The sequence below is a fragment of the Culex quinquefasciatus genome, chromosome 3 (assembly GCF_015732765.1).
Source record: "Culex quinquefasciatus strain JHB chromosome 3, VPISU_Cqui_1.0_pri_paternal, whole genome shotgun sequence".
Classification (NCBI taxonomy): Eukaryota; Metazoa; Arthropoda; class Insecta; order Diptera; family Culicidae; genus Culex; species Culex quinquefasciatus.
The window spans coordinates 158657296-158674110 of NC_051863.1; the positions used below are offsets into that span (position 1 = coordinate 158657296).

The 16815-nt window shown below is 43.9% G+C and overlaps 5 protein-coding genes across 5 annotated transcripts; all 5 read right to left on the reverse strand.

The window, feature by feature from the left end:
* Positions 1–2844: 2844 nt before the first annotated feature.
* LOC6045942 (spermine oxidase) lies at positions 2845–5400 on the reverse strand. Its single transcript, XM_001863184.2, has 4 exons — positions 4447–5400; positions 4170–4391; positions 3900–4119; positions 2845–3838 (listed from the first exon to the last, which is right to left on the reverse strand). Exons 1-4 carry the CDS (start codon positions 4752–4754, stop codon positions 3008–3010), a joined length of 1581 nt encoding a protein of 526 aa, XP_001863219.2. The 5' UTR covers positions 4755–5400; the 3' UTR covers positions 2845–3007.
* Positions 5401–5511: 111 nt separating this feature from the next.
* LOC6045941 (dopamine N-acetyltransferase) lies at positions 5512–6304 on the reverse strand. Its single transcript, XM_001863183.2, has one exon. It carries the CDS (start codon positions 6242–6244, stop codon positions 5588–5590), a length of 657 nt encoding a protein of 218 aa, XP_001863218.2. The 5' UTR covers positions 6245–6304; the 3' UTR covers positions 5512–5587.
* Positions 6305–6363: 59 nt separating this feature from the next.
* Positions 6364–7231, reverse strand: LOC6045940 (dopamine N-acetyltransferase). Its single transcript, XM_001863182.2, has one exon. It carries the CDS (start codon positions 7067–7069, stop codon positions 6422–6424), a length of 648 nt encoding a protein of 215 aa, XP_001863217.1. The 5' UTR covers positions 7070–7231; the 3' UTR covers positions 6364–6421.
* LOC6045939 (dopamine N-acetyltransferase) lies at positions 7177–7912 on the reverse strand. Its single transcript, XM_001863181.2, has one exon. It carries the CDS (start codon positions 7904–7906, stop codon positions 7256–7258), a length of 651 nt encoding a protein of 216 aa, XP_001863216.2. The 5' UTR covers positions 7907–7912; the 3' UTR covers positions 7177–7255.
* A 168-nt stretch (positions 7913–8080) lies between these two features.
* On the reverse strand, positions 8081–11336 carry LOC119769961 (probable beta-glucosidase btgE). The gene is made up of 2 exons (XM_038263878.1): positions 11015–11336; positions 8081–8399 (listed from the first exon to the last, which is right to left on the reverse strand). The coding sequence occupies exons 1-2, from the start codon at positions 11310–11312 to the stop codon at positions 8113–8115; spliced, it is 585 nt and encodes a 194-aa protein (XP_038119806.1). The 5' UTR covers positions 11313–11336; the 3' UTR covers positions 8081–8112.
* Positions 11337–16815: the final 5479 nt, after the last annotated feature.

The following is a 16815-nucleotide window of genomic DNA, read 5'->3' on the forward strand; positions in this document are numbered from 1 at the left end:
TTTTAATTATTTGCAGTAATTTGAGTTTTATACGTTTTTGAATTTAAATTTTTAAGATGTCTTCAATTCAATTCTTTTAAAAAAAAACCAATGCGCCATGGGTTTTCTATGTACATAGGACATTTTGTAAAAGTAAGCGAGAATAAATAAATTTAGTTTTTCTTTTATAGTTACAAAATATTTGAATATTACATATTTGAAATTGTATTGTTTTGAAATTTTATTATTATTATTATTGAATTCTGAATTTAATTTATAAATTCTTGCCAATTCGACGCCAACATTTCAAAAAGCATCATGTACAAACCATGCGTTTTGAGAAAAACGCATTTGAATGTTGAGCATCCATTTTCAATTCCCATTTTAATATAAAAGCAAAAAAAGATGTTCTAATGATAACAAACGATGAAAAACGTTGCTTTTATTGATACTTGATCATCCAAATTCAATAAAACATTATTTCCGTAATTTTATTTGAGAAAAACAAACATAACTTCTATTGAAATCACCAACGTCGATATCACCCTGCTGTCACTGAGGGGGGCGCTTTGTTATGATTCGTTTTTCTTCGCCGAATGTACATGTCGCTTTTTTCATGTTGCTTTTTTTTCGTCACGAGGTTTATGTAGCCTTTTGTTTGACAGGTTGACAGGGCTATATAAACAGGGACTGCTGATGGCTGAGATTTTGTTTATGTTACTTTATTTAAAATCATGATTAAACAGACTTTACTGAAGTAACTTTTGCTCATCTTTGGTGGAGAGGTAGCTTATTAGGAGTACTTTCAGAATATGCAATAACTCAGAAAGTGTCAAAATGTACATGATGCCTTTTGAAATGTTACCGTCGAATTGTTGATTGATGTTATATTTTTTCAGGCAACAAACATATTCTGATCTGATCCTGCCGGAAACCATGCGTCCCCGTGTGGTCCCGCGTGGCTTCCGTAGAACCCAAGGAAGCAGCCTCTCGTACTCCGGTAAACATCAATCCGTCGGAGGTTCAAGATCGTCGCCAAGGTGTCGCATCCGGGTTTTAATCAGCGCGTCGAGGAGCAAAAGTCCAACACGGCCAAGATGCTGCCACGACCGCCTCCAACATCCAAGCCGGAAGCTGCGGTCAAGGCAAATCCCGAAGGAAGCAAAGTTGGAGAAGAATCGGCGATCCGCAAGTGAAATTAAGTGAACAAGTAAATATTTTTGTGAAATTTTGACAGTTGAAATAAAAAAAAAAACAATAAAAACAAAACAACAGTTTTTTTTAACTGCAACATAACCTAAAAATCCGAAATGACAGCACACGACAATAGCACGACATTCTGAATAACAAAACCGTGCGACGTCGGTCGAATGTCGTACGACAATGTCGTACAATTTCGATCATCGATCGCACGACAAATACGACATTTTGGTGCAAAAACGTATGACATTCGCGCGAAAGTCGCACGACATTGTCGAGCGACGTCGTACAATTGCACGGACGACAAACGACAGACGTCTGACGGACTTTTCAGTCAGGGCTATCATGATCGACGGTCGGCGACGGTCGGTGAACGTAAACACAAAGACGAAATGAACGAACAATGAGCACCACTCAAGCAGCCGCGAAATAGATAACGTGCTCTTTTTCTTTCTCTCGTTTTTCGTCTCTCTTTTTCTGCGTGGTGACAGAAGTCATTTGAACACGATCGTGGGAGAGATGATCGGAATCGGAATAACTCTGAAGATTTCCTCACTACGTGCCTGTAATTTCTTTTTGTGCAACGAGATGTTTCCCGATAATGAATTTTCCCCCTCTCCCTCTGAACCAACCCCTTTGCCAGAACCCTTTCGTTGAACAATAACAGAAAAAAAAACAATTTTCGCGCTCGCCAACAGCAAGGACTCTTGATTGATGATATCGCAAAATTGTATTCGTCTGCTGAGGGAGCAGAAAAAAAGAATTCTTTCACTCCAATCCTTTGTCAAGATAAGAAAGTCGATGGCATGTTTTCCCCGAATTCTTTAAAATGTAAATAAGTAATTGTCACTGCTGCAGAGCGCTCGTTGGTTATCTTTCGCAACGGGGAGTCATTTGCGCGATGTAAAGTCAGCATCAATTGAAAGGATTTGAGAACCATTGATAACTTGAAAAAAATCAGACACTTACCCAAAACATTCAAACGAGATATCTCCCTCTAGTTTTCCCCTTCAACGACTCGGTGTCGTTACTTCCTGAAAGAAGGTCGTTTCAACCGGATTGTACTTACACCATCAGCCAAGAACTCAGCACAGCGCAATTTAATAAAGCTCTTTGATCGAGATAATGTCATAACAACACCCATTCCGGCCTTCAATGCATATATAGTTTAGCCTAAATTGTGCAAATAAACCCGTACAATTCATGATCATACACACATTCAGTTAGCTTTTTACGCCGAATTATGCCGTCCCCTTAAAAGCAACCCCCCTCCCAACGGTGACGACGACGACGAGGAAGGATGTCGCCAGAATGCTCGACTTGAAGTAATTTCTTGGGTACAACATATACGCGTAGTGGAAAACACACAATCACATAAACATGATAGTACAGACGCAGAAAAAGGATTTGTGCCTTAACAATGTTTAAGCTCATTGCCGACAAACTTCCACAAATCGCCGCTGTCGCTGGGAAGAGTGTTGCACGGGGTGAGAAAACGAAGATATCTTCAAGAAATATTTATTGAGGAAAAAACATTGAAGTTCTGGCAACACTGTTAACAAATATCAGCACTTGACTGAAAATTGTGTAGTGTTTAAGGAGGGATTAGTTCGATTTGATCTACTGTAACAGAACCTTCAATACTTGTTTACAAACTAGTATTGAAAAGACTTTTCGATTAAATCGTCATACTTGATAATCTGGCAACCCTGTCATGTGATTTCAATGCTTAAGTAAAACGGACATTTTCAAGACCTGATTTTATATATTTTGATGAAAACATAATTTGGAATCAAGTTCTTGAAATAACTTTAACAGTTGAATCATTCTACAACTTGCTGTACCGAATCATCACCTCCTTATCCCTGTACAACCCAATGAGCCGATCCGCCTCGCGCCATCCACTTCCGACCGCTCCCTGCACCGTAGAAAAGTACTCCGGATGGGTAGCCTCCCCGGCAAACAGTACCACCGGCTTGCCCAGCGAGTTCACCAGTGGCTGTGCCAAATCGGCCGCCTTGGCGTCCATCAGGTCCGACTGAACGGAGCGGCTCGTGTACGAACCCCGGAAGTTGCGGTTCGAGTACCAGGTGGTTCGCGTGAAGGACTTTGGCTGGGGGATGGTGAATTTTACGAGGAACTTTCGTAGGAGGTGTACGAGGGCGTCCTGGACTTCCCGTTCCGGAAGCAGTTCCATCGTTCGAGCGTCCTTTCCGTAGATCCAGCCGACCAGCAGGTTCGGCTGGTATGCTGGGACGAAGAAGCCGCAAACACTTTCCAACCAGTTTTGGTTGGAGTTGCGCAGTTCGGCGAGATCTTCGCTATTCCAGAGCATTCCAAATCCGTTCCAGTTGGCCGGCCAGAAGGGTTTCTCGAACTCCAGGATCATCTTGTCGATGGTACCAATGTAGAGTCCCTCGATGGCATTCGTCTTGATCAGCGGGAGCTTCGGAGTGAACAGTGAGTGAATGTTTTCTTTCAGAACTCCGAGAGAAACGGTGATGATGACATGGTCCACCACGTAACAGCTATCATCGGAACAGGTCACTCGAACCGGATAGTCCGCATCGCTTGGGTAGCTGATGTTGGTAACTCGCTTGTTGAACAGGATGAAGTCCTCCAGCGGGATTGGAGCCGTCTTCTGCTCGGGTAACCGTTTCTACAATCGACAATTCGCTATCAATTGAGCGATTAGCTCGATAATGTGCCATTCTTCTCACCATCATAATGTCCAGAATTGTTTTGAAGCCGCGACCCTTCCAGTTGATAAGATACTCATCTTGATGGTCGGTGAACTCGAGCAGTCCGGGCGCAGAAACCTCGTACAGGGTATCGACTGCGTTGTAGGTGGTGTGGTACTTTTGGAAGAACTCGTACAGTTGGCGACAGGTTGTGTCGTCTAGGTCGCCAAATTTGCGTGTTCGAAGAGCTTCCTGAAAGCTGGATGTTCCATGAACTATTTTTCTTAACGTATAATTCAACTAACTTACAACTCATCGTAGAAGTCTCCCAACGATTTGGAGTATTTACTCAACTTTTCCTCTTCCTCATGACAACTGTTCAGAACATCCAGGACGTGGTTCGACTTCCCTACCGGAACCTCTTCTCCATTAGATTTGACGCAGAGTTCGTTCTCACGGTGCGTTTCAGTCTCCACCAGGTTGTACTTGGCCGCCATATCGTACACGACGTTATCCGTATCGGAGTGCACCCTAAAACTGAACATCTCAAAACTCAAATTTCACCAAATTTTGCCGTCCAACTCACCACTGCGCACCAAAGTCCATCACGTTTGCCCCCATCGGGACGGTATGAATTCGGCCACCGATTCGGCGCTCGGCTTCCAGCAGGATCAGATTCCGAAAGCCGGCCTCGTACAGCCGAGTGGCGGCGGCGATGCCGGCCGCACCGGTGCCGACGATGAGTATTTTCGGCGACATGACGCACGGACGGTTGAGTTTCGGAGAGACAATTTTAGGCGCGAAGTAGCACGCGTGTGCGCTTCGGTGAGCTATTCGCGATAGACTGAGATATTCGCTGATACGAACGGGAACCGGCTTTGCGTCTGATTGCATGTGTAGTAGTGACTTTTTGGGAATATTTTGTTAATATTTTTGTTTGAATTCAGCAACACGTGGTTTTGGTACACCCAAATGAAGGACTACTGTCAACATTTTCAGCTAATATGTTAATCTGTTTAAACATTTTTCAGCAAAGTTAAAATTCTTTTTTTTTCTAGAACCGTCAATCCCAACCCAGTGCTCCCACCATCACAGACCATAATCTCGTATCTTATTTCATAGCGCGTTGTCTCGTCCAAAAAGGCATCCTCCCCATGAGTAGCGTGTGGCCTAGTGGCGCGGCTACTGCCGAAACAACCCGTCACTGGCCCGCACAACTCTCAGTCGGTCCTTCCGACTCTTACAGATATATAAGCGGGCCGTGCGGCGGAATGTTATTACCGTAAAGGGATCACACCGAACTGCCATTACAGACGGAGAAACCGGCAGAGAGCACTGCGATGAGCTTTTATCCCTTTCGCTGTGGTACAAACTGATTGTTGACTACAAGTAGAGCCATATTTCCCGGAACGGAATGTGCTGCGTATAAAAGTTGAGTGTTTTCTGTACGGTATACATCTGCAAACCATTATGTTGGCGATATTCCGAGGGGGGGGGAGGGGGGGGCTTCCGAATGCGGTGTCATCACGTAAAAACGGGATTAGTTAAATTTTCAATTGGGATGAAGCCGCTTAAGGCACTGGTAATCCCGGAGAAATGTTCTACTCGAGGAGGGGTTGAGGACGTTCTTCAGCAATTCAAAGCGCACGACTTGACAACAGTTGGGTTTATTTAGAGATACAATTCTTATCACAAGCTTCGTGAACTGATAAGGGGATTAGTCACTATCAGAACACCTTCACGCAGGTCTTTATCACTTTGTGGACGTCCCGTGGCTTGAACAGCTGGGCGCCTTGCTCGTCGCGATAACCTTCCATATCGAACTGACTAATGCACTCCATGCCCAGCTGTTCCGCTATCCTAGCGGAATACACGCTGGTGAAGTCTCCACTAATTGCTCCAAACCCCAACTGCTCAGCCAAATCCATCTGGAACTTCAACACCTTCTTCCCCAACGCATGTCCCCGATAGGTCGGATCCACGGCCAAAATGTGCACATGATAAGCCTTTTCCAGCCGAAACTTCCCGCAAACATCCGCCGTCTGTTCCAGCAGTGCCAGCAACTTCAAGATGTCGGACCACTTCTTCGTCTCCGTCGTAGCGGCTTCCTGAACCATCAGTTCCGGATCGCCCGGTTGAATCGGCCCCGCAACTGAAACCCCGACTACCTTCCCACCGGCGTCCAGATCTTCCGCCAGCACTACCGTTCCCTGCGGCACAAACGACAACGAGAACCGTTCGTCATCCTCCGTGGGCTCCACTCCGTGCACGTACGATATCGTGATGGCCTCTTCCGGGTAGTAGATGGTGCGGAGCGTTTGCCGGACCAGGTCCACCTCGTCGGCACGAGCTACGCGCAGCACGATACGGTCACTGTTCACCATGGTTGCGGACTGACAACAAAAGGCAGCGAGCGTTCACGACTGCTCGACTTAAGCCAACCATGCGGTGTATGTGTGAAGGGACGAAATGGAAACAAAACTCACTAATACGAGGGCGTCAATTTCTAATCAGAATGGGCGAGTTTATTAGTTACACGGTAATTTTGGTATCCGGTTAGGTTAGAGCACCTTCGCGAACGTTTGTACCTCCAGATGCGGCTCCTTGGGTCGAAACAGCTGCACACCGGACTCATCCCGGTAGTCCGCGTAGGCTAACTTCGCAACGCACTCCATTCCAACCCGTTCAGCAATCCGTGCTGAGTAGTAGCTCGAACAGTCAGCCGATGCCAGCGGATATCCTAGGCTTCTTCCCTGCCTAAACTGCTCCTCGAACAGCCTCCGCCCAATCGAGTGCCCTCGGTAGTCCGGATGCACGGCAAGGATCTCAATGTCGTAGCAGCGGTCCACCCTGAACCGCTCCAGAACGTTCGCCAAGCGTTGCAGATGTGCCAGCAGTAGCAGGTTATCGCGCCATTTGCGAGTTTTCGCCACTTCAGCTGCTTTGAGCAAGTCCGCTAAGTATTCCGGATACACGGGACTTCCGATGGAAACACCAACCAAGCGTCCCTCATCCGTGGCCTTCACGGCCATGCTCTGGAACAGGAACGACAGCGAAAAGTCGACGTCATCTTCGGCTGGTTCCGAGCCGTAAACGTACGAAGTGTTGAGCGGCTCATCCGCGTAGTAATGCTTCACGACAAAATCCCGTACGGAGTCATAGTCCTCCGACTTGGCTACACTGTACTCGACGTTGATCGACCTTGCCATCCAAACACCAATTGCAAACGGTAGATTACTTGGACCGGCTCCATTTTATACCCCGTTATAACATGCTTTCTCGTCTTTTCAATTATCGCTAATAAAAGCTTTATCTATCGCTATTGAATTTGAACTTTGTTTTTATTTCGGCACCTTGTTTACAGTCACTTCCCAAATCACGCTTTAACGTCATGCTTAAATCATTTTGAAGAATGACCTCATCATCGTGTGAACCTCATCTTCCGGTTGGAATATCGTCAAACCCTCCGTAGTTCGGTAGTCTGCAAAAGCTATCTCGTGAATACACTCAAACCCTAATCCCTCCATAATCCGCGCCGTAAACACGTTGGAACAATCGACATAAACCCCTCGAAAGCCACACTCCTTCGCTTTCAAGATCTGCCGCTCCACCAGCTTCTTCCCAATCGATCGTCCTCGATAATCCGAATGCACAGCAACCAGCTGAACCTCGTATGCCACATCAATCCCAAATTTCCCTAAAACATCAGCCCCGTCCTGCACGTAGGCCAAGAACTCCAGAATATCCCTCCACTTCCGATCCCCGCCGTTCCGCTCCGCCTCCTGTCGCATCACTTCTGCATCATTCTCGTGCCCGATGTAACCCAGCGATAGCCCAACGATCTTCCCGTCACGATCGACCGCCTTCACGCCCAGTCCGCGTTCCAGGTACTTCACCGTAAACTCCACATCCGCGTCGGATGCTTCCTTCTGGCCGATGTAGGCCCGATTCATCGGTTCGAAGGCGTAAAAGTATTTCACAATAAACGCGCGAGCTTCGGCGTAATCCGCCGGCGCCACCGGTGCGAACGAGACGTCGTCGGTCATCACTAGTTCGGGCAATACTGACTCAACGAAACAGCTGGCAGACGGTAACAGCTGGTTCGCGCATGCGTGTCGGTGTAGTGTTTGAAGAACGCGCGTACCTGGTGTTACACTCAAACGTGGACTGTGAGATTACCATACAAAGTTTGGAAAGATAGTGCTTCAATTGAACTATTATTTATTTACTCAAATTACAATGTCGAAGTCACTTAACCCCGCTTGCCGGAACGCTCCTTGGATGCCTTCTCGTACGCCTTGCGTCCCTGGAGACGCTCCTTCGATACCTTCTCGAAGGACTTACGTCCGCCGAAGCGCAGCTCCTTGGACGAGCGCTTCTTCTCAGACGAGTGCTTACGGGGACGCATGGTTCTGGTGATGGTGGGGGACTTCGGAGCGACTGTGCTTACAGCAGGTGCAACTGTGGTAGCGGCGGGTGCGGCAGTGGTGACAGCGGGAGCAGCAGTGGTGACAGCGGGAGCAGCAGTGGTGACAGCTGGAGCCAATGTCCGTATATTTAACAGGTCCGGCTGAAAACGCCTCGGTATAGTATTAGTAAGCAAAAAAGTGTCAACATTCGCGATGCCTCAGGTGATGACGTCATACCGCTCTCGCTTCTACAGGATGGTATATAAAATTTATTGAAAATGTACTTTAAATTAACATTTTTGATCCAATAAACATTTTTTACGTTTCAACAGATGAATTAATGATCATGTTTTGCATAAAATCAAATATTGCTACATGAAAGAAAGAATTTCTGAATGTAAAGCTCTAAACCACTTGTAGCTTAGAGCAGAATCGATTTATCACGCCATTCCATGGGGGTAGTACCGTCAACTGGGCGAATCGGGACTGCAGTCTGAATAGGGACAGCGCTTATAAACGACAGCTACACCAGCAGGGCTTCCTGATGTTCCACCAGTTCCTCGGAGGCACCGAATCTGGAATCACCTAGCTGCTGATTGAGTTGGTCTAGTAGGGCAAGAAGTCCGAGCTGGAGTTTGCCATTCACCCAGCCCCCTAGATCGTTACGGGTAGAGACCTCGTCGCATCGTTAGCATGTTATTCAACACGACCGCAAGTTTGATGGCCTCGCCGGTGTTGACAACTTCTCCAGCAAGACCGGTGCCAGCACGCACGTGTCGTGTTCTAAGATCTGGTACCGACTGTTGTGGATAAGGTCACCACGGTCAGCACCGGAACGAACCATTAGCTGTTCCAGAGCAGCTGATAGCAGGCAAAGAGGATGCCTTCGACAACGACGTCGTGCTGGTCCGCCTCCGCAAGCTGGCCGGCTGGTGCACCGGTCCAGAATGCTTTCTGATCTCCAAATCATTCCATTCGGTGGCACCGAATCTGGATTAACCTCGCTGCCGATGGAGCGTCTGACCGTCGACAACGGCAAGAAGTTCATGCTGAAGTTTGCTATGACCCGGCCTCACAGGTCGCGACCGCCGTCGTTAAGCCGTACAACTGGACATCGACCCGACATACACCAATCTGAACCGGCTGATTGGCCAGATCATATCCATGGCCATCGTCTAAAGCCTTGATTTGATCGAGTTCCAGACCAATTTGGTGCCGTACCCTAGAAACCACCGAGAGTGTCGCCAACTAACAACTCTCCGTCGTCTGGCCAACCAGATGGTCAAGTGCTATAAAGACTCTGATCAAAAATCATGGCTAAAACCACTATCCTAAATCAGCTGTGTCCCGATTCGCCCTAGATTAAGTTTTAAGTAAATGGTGCTTTCAACATTCTAAATGAAAGGTTAGCGCATGAGTACACACTTCAAGTTGCGATTTTATTGATTTCGTTCCATTTAAAAACAAACAGAGCGTTCCGGACTACTAAACAGGTCCACTCAGGCCCATCAATGCTTCCTTCTGTGTTGACCAACTTGAGGAATTTTCGCAGGCTTCACCGATTCCGTTTGCTGGGAGTGAAAATTCAAAAGAGAGTTGATCCCGAATGCCGTGTTTTGATTGTGATGGCTGCTTTTGCTGCTGCTAGAGAGGTGCATCGTTACAGTTTCGTCCTAACTGGTGCAAGTCGTCCTCGTCAAGTCATAGAATGATCGGCAGCTGCAGATGGGGCGGAAGGGGATTGTTGCTACTGGGAAGCATAGTTGAAATGTGGCAGCGGTGTACCGAGCATAGACGTGAAGACTTGGTGGGATTTAAGCTGCTTCTCCTGCTTATCGTTGGCCATAACCGGAGATCCCAGCAACGACGGTGGTTTGACGCACTGCTGATGATGCCGCTGCTGTTGGACATTCCCCAGCCGACCCGGAATTGACTGCTACTGATGGAGTTGATGCTGACTGTGGTTCCCTTCACCGTGCTGTTGCTGCCGAGGGCTTGATTGAATCGGCTGTCGGTCCCCAAAAGACGGCAGATCAAACGGCTTCAGGCTCAAAGGCGTCTGCCTCCGGCGTTTTCCGGCAGGCCAAATCGTCTCTACGTTCCTCTTCTTCGACCGGCGGGTTGCCATTCTGGTTCCGAGCTTGTCCGATCTGGCCTGTTCGCGAATTGTTAACACAGCTGGAATAAAATAAATTAGTACCTATCAAATTAATCTATAATATTCTCAATATTTACCATTTTTGCAGAGATTCTTTCTGGAGCTCGTCGTTCAGGTGTTCGGAAAGTTTTTCTAATGGTTTCCGGGCGTTGGCGCGGTACAGAATCGACTAAATCGTCGAAGAACTTGAAAATTTATAAAAATCCCATTTCAAACCATACCAAAACAAACGGTATGACGTCACACATGCTCTGCTCTGACAGTGCACGGAGAGAAAAACAACATAAAATTAAATTTCGTAGCTAAAGTTGACAAAACAAATTTCTATGCGTGCTAACACTAATACAGATATAGAAACATAGCCGTACCTTTAAAGGATGGATTACCTTGAGCTGGAGCGACTGTGGTTACAGCGGGAACGACTGTGGTTACAGCGGGAGCGGCAGTTGTAGCTGCAGGATCAACTGTGGTAACCGCAGGAGCAGCCGTGGTTACTGCAGGAGCGGCAGTAGTTGCTGTAGGATCAACTGTGGTGACCACAGGGGCAGCCGTGGTTACAGCTGCAGGATCAACAGTGGTTACAGCAGGAGCAACGGTGGTAGCTGCAGGATCAACTGTGGTAACCACAGGGGCAGCCGTGGTTACTGCAGGAGCGGCAGTAGTTGCTGTAGGATCAACTGTGGTAAGAGCAGGATCAACAGTGGTAGCAGCGACTGTGGTACTAGCTGGGTCAACTGTGGTGACAACAGGGGCAGCCGTGGTAGCTGTAGGATCAGCAGTGGTGGCAGCGGGATCAACTGTGGTCAAAGCTGGATCGGCGGTAGTCTGAGCCCGAACGATGGTGGTGGCTAGAGCCAAAGCCAGAAGGACCAAAGTAGATTTCATGATGAATGTTGTGCCGTTGACTGAACTGATGAATTGACCAAGGATGATAAGACTATTTATATTAAAATGTTTGGAGAAATGTGTTCAACATTAGTGTTAAGGCATTTTTATTGAAACAATAACTTCTTGTTCCGAAGGCTTATGACGCAAGTGGTTCAAACAGCAACCGGCATATGCATTCCAACCACTTGTTCATTCATTGATACTGTTAGCAATGACGCAGAACTAATTAGTTTTTCTATAAAGAAGGTATTCATAAGGCTTTGCGAGCGACCTTGAATTGTTACGTTCAGTGCACGTAATGACATTTTGAAGACTTTATCACATTTCATAGTTTGAACATTTGAAAAAGAAATCTCCCCTCCAAGTAACATCCGGTTCAGCTTGAGTACTCTATTAGTGCCGATTCGGGTCATAAATCTCGCTTGTAATACGTTTGAATCTGCCGACCAAATGGACCCTCAAACCTCCAACCAAGAACCGTAACCCCATAGATTCGTTCCCCGGATGCTTCGCCCTGGTCGAACGGCAATAAAAATCCGTGAGGCCAACCCGGCGCACATTTTCACTATCCGGCAGGGGCGAAAGTGGTCCTTCCGATAAGCAATATATTGCCACTTGTTTGAATGCTGGCAGACTGTGCGCTTTGCTGATGCTGGCAAAAATGTGGCCATTTCCCCCCGCCATCCGGAAGGTACTTCTCCGAAATGACGATCGGACCAAAGATGGGCGCGCCTGCAACCTGTTTTTTTTCGTCGGCAAGGGGGACCCCAGCGGTCATCATCGCTCTACAAGTGAAAGGCTCGAAATCTGCTGACCACTAAACGTGCCGGCCATTGGAAGAGCAGTCTGCGGGGCACTCTACGGAAGATGAGTTCCGTGCTGCGTCGGCTAGTGCACAACGAAATGGACTTTATCATTTCGATGGTTGATTCATGGGCAGGGTTGGCAGACTTGATTGTTTTCGATTTGGAATTGTTTCTTTTTGAAAAATTACAATATTTAAAATCATTTAAAACGGTTACTTTGCTCTCCTGTTAAGTACTTACAATTAGTTATAACAATTACACTTACAAACAGTTTCCAGAAACGTTTCAAGACAGGGTTGCCAGTTTACCTAAATTAATTAGTCAGTAAAATGTCTTCGAAATTACTATACAAACAGAAAAATTGTTCACGCTTTCATTTTATCGTACACAAACCCTCTTGTTGAAAAATTCAATTTTTAATTAAATATCGATATCACAAACCAGGGCTGCCAGACCGTAGAAGTTTGTCGTAAAAACTTATTTAAACATAAAAAAACAATAAAATGGTTTCTGAAATATTTTTTTTTTTTGTAAAAAATATTTAGTAAAGGTTAACAAACAAATCTTTATTTTGGCAACCTAGCATCCTGCAGTGTCCCCTCATTCGAGGACTCACCCCGACTCGGCCCAACACCATACTCGGCGATGGCCAGGAAATAAGAACATGTTATTTATGACCGTAAACAAGATCGACCCCTCCCACCAAAACCCCGAGTCTGGTCGGGCCGGGTTCCCATCACATTTGCACTCCCAGCGCCGAGTGTGGGACCGCAGGACTTCATCTCTGGGAAATCACCAAGCCTGTCCGTTGTGCTGAGGTTGGCTGAGCCGGGGTGAAAAAGTGTCCATTTGCAAAGTGAGACGATTAAATCGAGTGTGTGTGCCTGATAGGGTAAACATTCTTGAATAATCTTAAAAAACTATGAAATTTTAAGTTTTCTAACTTGCTTAAACTGCTTATTTTTTATTTTTCAAATTTCACCCAAATAACACACTGATATGAACGAACTTAACCCTAAAACCCAAGAGAAGGGAGGTCATCCCGACAAGCTCCGTTGGGTGGACAGTAGGCATCAGGCAGCAAAAAGATTTTTCCTCATTGCCCCCCTCGAATTTTTCCGATTCCTCAACCCCACCATAAGATCTAGATGTCCCTCGGGCAGGCTTGACTTGGGCTCAACGCCGCTGTTGCCCAGTCTAGGGCCTTGGAACGCTGGCCGTCGTCATCCCGCATGGGACGATAAATCATTTTTATCTCGTATTATTTCATTACTTCCACATAAGCGCGAGAGGACACAGGACGATGGCGAATTTCTTACGGCGTGGCGATTTTTTTTCCATCCGAAGACCATGTCCTGGTTCCTGGAAAGGGTAGGAAATGTTGGGGACATAGATAAACAAATCTGTTTTTTGGCTTGAACACTTGTTTTCTTTTTAAAAGACTATATTGCCTAAATTTTCTGAAGTTGTAAATCAGTTGATTTAAAATTCTTAAACTGCTCATTGTTTTATTAATATAAAATAGTTGATTCATTTGAAGTGATCAATTTATATAAATTCATTCAAATTTGACTTCTACAGAGTAGTAAGATCATCAAACTCATTGGAAAAAGTATTTCAAAGAACAGTTTCGAACCTTGAAATCTCGCCTACTCTTTCAAAAAGTCCTATGTGCATAGAAAACCCATGGTACATTGCTTGTTTTGAAAAATAATCTAGAAATGTTATATAAATTGCACTTAAATATTGTTATCTATAATATTAGAGTAGTAGAGTAAAGATCAACTAAACAACTTTACAAAAATGGTTCTGGAAGTCAGTAATTAAAAAAACTAATATTAAAACTTCCAAACCCAATGAAATTTGTATGTATATTAATAAAAAATTCCAGTGATTTTTATTTTTGATAAGTCTTTACGATCACTTATTAACTTCCCCCCTATTTTTTAAAGAAACTGGGCTCAATATGGGAACAATTTGAATAGTGATGGTGTGCAATTATAAAAAAATAATGCCTTCCGGGAAGGTGGGAGTAACAAAATGGAGTCAATAACAAATTTAACGCTATGGAAGAATGTTGACCAGTTTTCCATAACCCAGTTTGTAATTATTTAGATTTTGATAAATGTGGGTAGAACTATGTACTTAGTGGCTCGATATGATCGATTTTACAGAACAGGCATTTTCCGGGACCATTTGGGCCCCCAAACAACCCCCCAAAGTCGCTTCCTTATTACCTAATCTAATCTAATCTAATCTAACACAAACGCAGCCAGTCCGATGAAAGCATGCTGGAAAGTCTTGTGATTAGATGACGCCCCAAGCACTTTTCTTGTCATTATTAATAATTGCAGTACACCCGAGAACACCCGAAAATGTATTACAAAAATTAAAGCGGCCAGCCCTACTGCGTTGTGTTTACCGCAGAGAGGATTCTGAGAACGGATCACATTTCACAGAATCTACAGGGGAGGAAGGATGCGTGGACATACCGTACCAAACGCTCCGATTTATTGTTGCATTGGTGTTGTGTAGGGTGTGTTAAGTGTAATATATAATTTGAATATAATGTCAATTTATCATTTAAAATCATATAATAAATTACCTTAATACCCAACTGAAACATTTAACAATTTGCATGTGATTATTAAATAGGTAGAGAGGACAGTTATAGTATTGATGCGAAAATGAAAAGATTTGTAGCTCTAAGAAAAAAATAAAGGATTAAAAAAAGGTTGGGTCATATGGTGGGCAAAAGCAAGGACAACAGAATGAGGATTTGGGTAGAAACATTATCAGAAGAAAGTAAAGGCAATTTAAAAAAGGTAAGAAAAAATAGTACAATATTTGAAAGAGCACAATTTCTAGGCTTCTTGAAAAGGATATTATCTGAAATCAAGACACTACACTGCTGATTTTGGATGAATACAGTGACCCCTTTTTCCGAGGGATGATGATGACGTTCGGTGCTTTAGTTCCAGTCTCTAGCAGACATCTTTGCTCGTTTTCACCTTTGCGCCCTTTACATGACCATCACTCGCGAAAAAAACAACGTGTCGCGCGAAACCAACGATTTCATAAAAACAACAACAATCAACGAGAAATGCGCTCTAATCCGGATGCGCAACTTTTTCCGAAGCTCACACACAAAAATAAAAACAGTATTAATTCATTTTTAAAAATAAAATCAGATTTCAATTAATTTTAAATTCTGGCACCACTGGCTTGAACACTCGCAATCAATATTGCATACAAGTTGCAAGGAAACTTTCACGCAACCATGCTACGGTGAAAAATGAAAACAACCGCACCACCTGTCACGCAAAACAAGCCCGAATGAGAAAAAACGCAAAGTAATTTTACGCAAAACTCCTCATTTTCCTCGAACTTCGAAGAAATTCCATGCTTTTCGTGAAGAGTCCGATCTCCCACGTCGAATGGGTCACTTTTCCCGCAGTTTCTTGTCGAATTTTATACTTAAAACTACGATTCAAAAACACGCGACGAAATACACTACCGGGCTAGTTCAGAGCTCGGATATCCCCCCCCCCAAAGTCGCTTCCTTATTACGTTAAAAAATAAGATTTCGAAATATCTACCGAAGTAATGGCAGTGTTGGCAAGAAATATAATTTTCAGCACTTATTTTGAAATGCCTCTTTTGAAAACTCTGCATCTTTTTCCAGAATCATGATAGAACCATACTTTCTTTGGCAAAGTTTTAGAGGACATTCAGGACTATACTTCTATGGTGTTTTTTTTTTTTAAATTGAGTGAAAAATGAAAATGATAAAAATTAAAATGTAAAAAAGAGGGATTTCTTATACAAATTTCCATACAAATTTGAATCGCTTTGCGGAAAGCCGGGCCAAACCCAATCGCTCCCAAATTTTGGGGGGTTGTTTGGGGGCACAAACGGGACCGGAAAATGCCTGTTCAAAACACCTTTTACCTTTTAAAAAAACATATTTCTCTCCGTTACTAATTTTTTTTGTAATATTTTTTGTTAACAGAAAAAGTTTTTTTCGAACAAATCTCTGTTATTATTTTGTGTTAGTGTATCAGCTATTCTGGGTATTTCAATAGCAAATCCTGAATTCCTGACAGTTATTTACACCTGCTCGGGAAGTTGAACGATTTTAGGAAAGTTGTTTTCATTCTTCAAACTAAACTAATATTTCAGTCTTAAAACATGACAATCCAAAGTTTGCGCTTAAATATCAAATCAGATAATCAATCACAAAAAAACTTTTTGGTTTTTTCTGAGTTAAAATATGACCACAAGTATGTTTTCAAATGGTCTTAGAATATTTAACTTTTATTAATTATGACTAATACAACGATAGCGAAATATATAAAATATACAACGACTGAGTAACAGGCAATCAACCTCTCAAATTAGACTTAATTTGAGTCGCTGAACTCGTTTATGTTAAAAAATAAATAAAGAAATAAAAATTTCGGAGAATCAAATATTTTCCAAAAATAGTTGATATTTTGCCAATTTATGACAGCAGCATAATAATATATAAATCTTACATAAAAGATGAGAATATTGCTTTAAATATTATATTTTTTTTAATATAATAATTATTTAATTATAATAATTTTATTGAAAATAAATAGGAAACTACCTAAGATATAGCATTTTTTGGTATTTTCTAACTTAAGATCTACAAGTCAATTTAATTTATT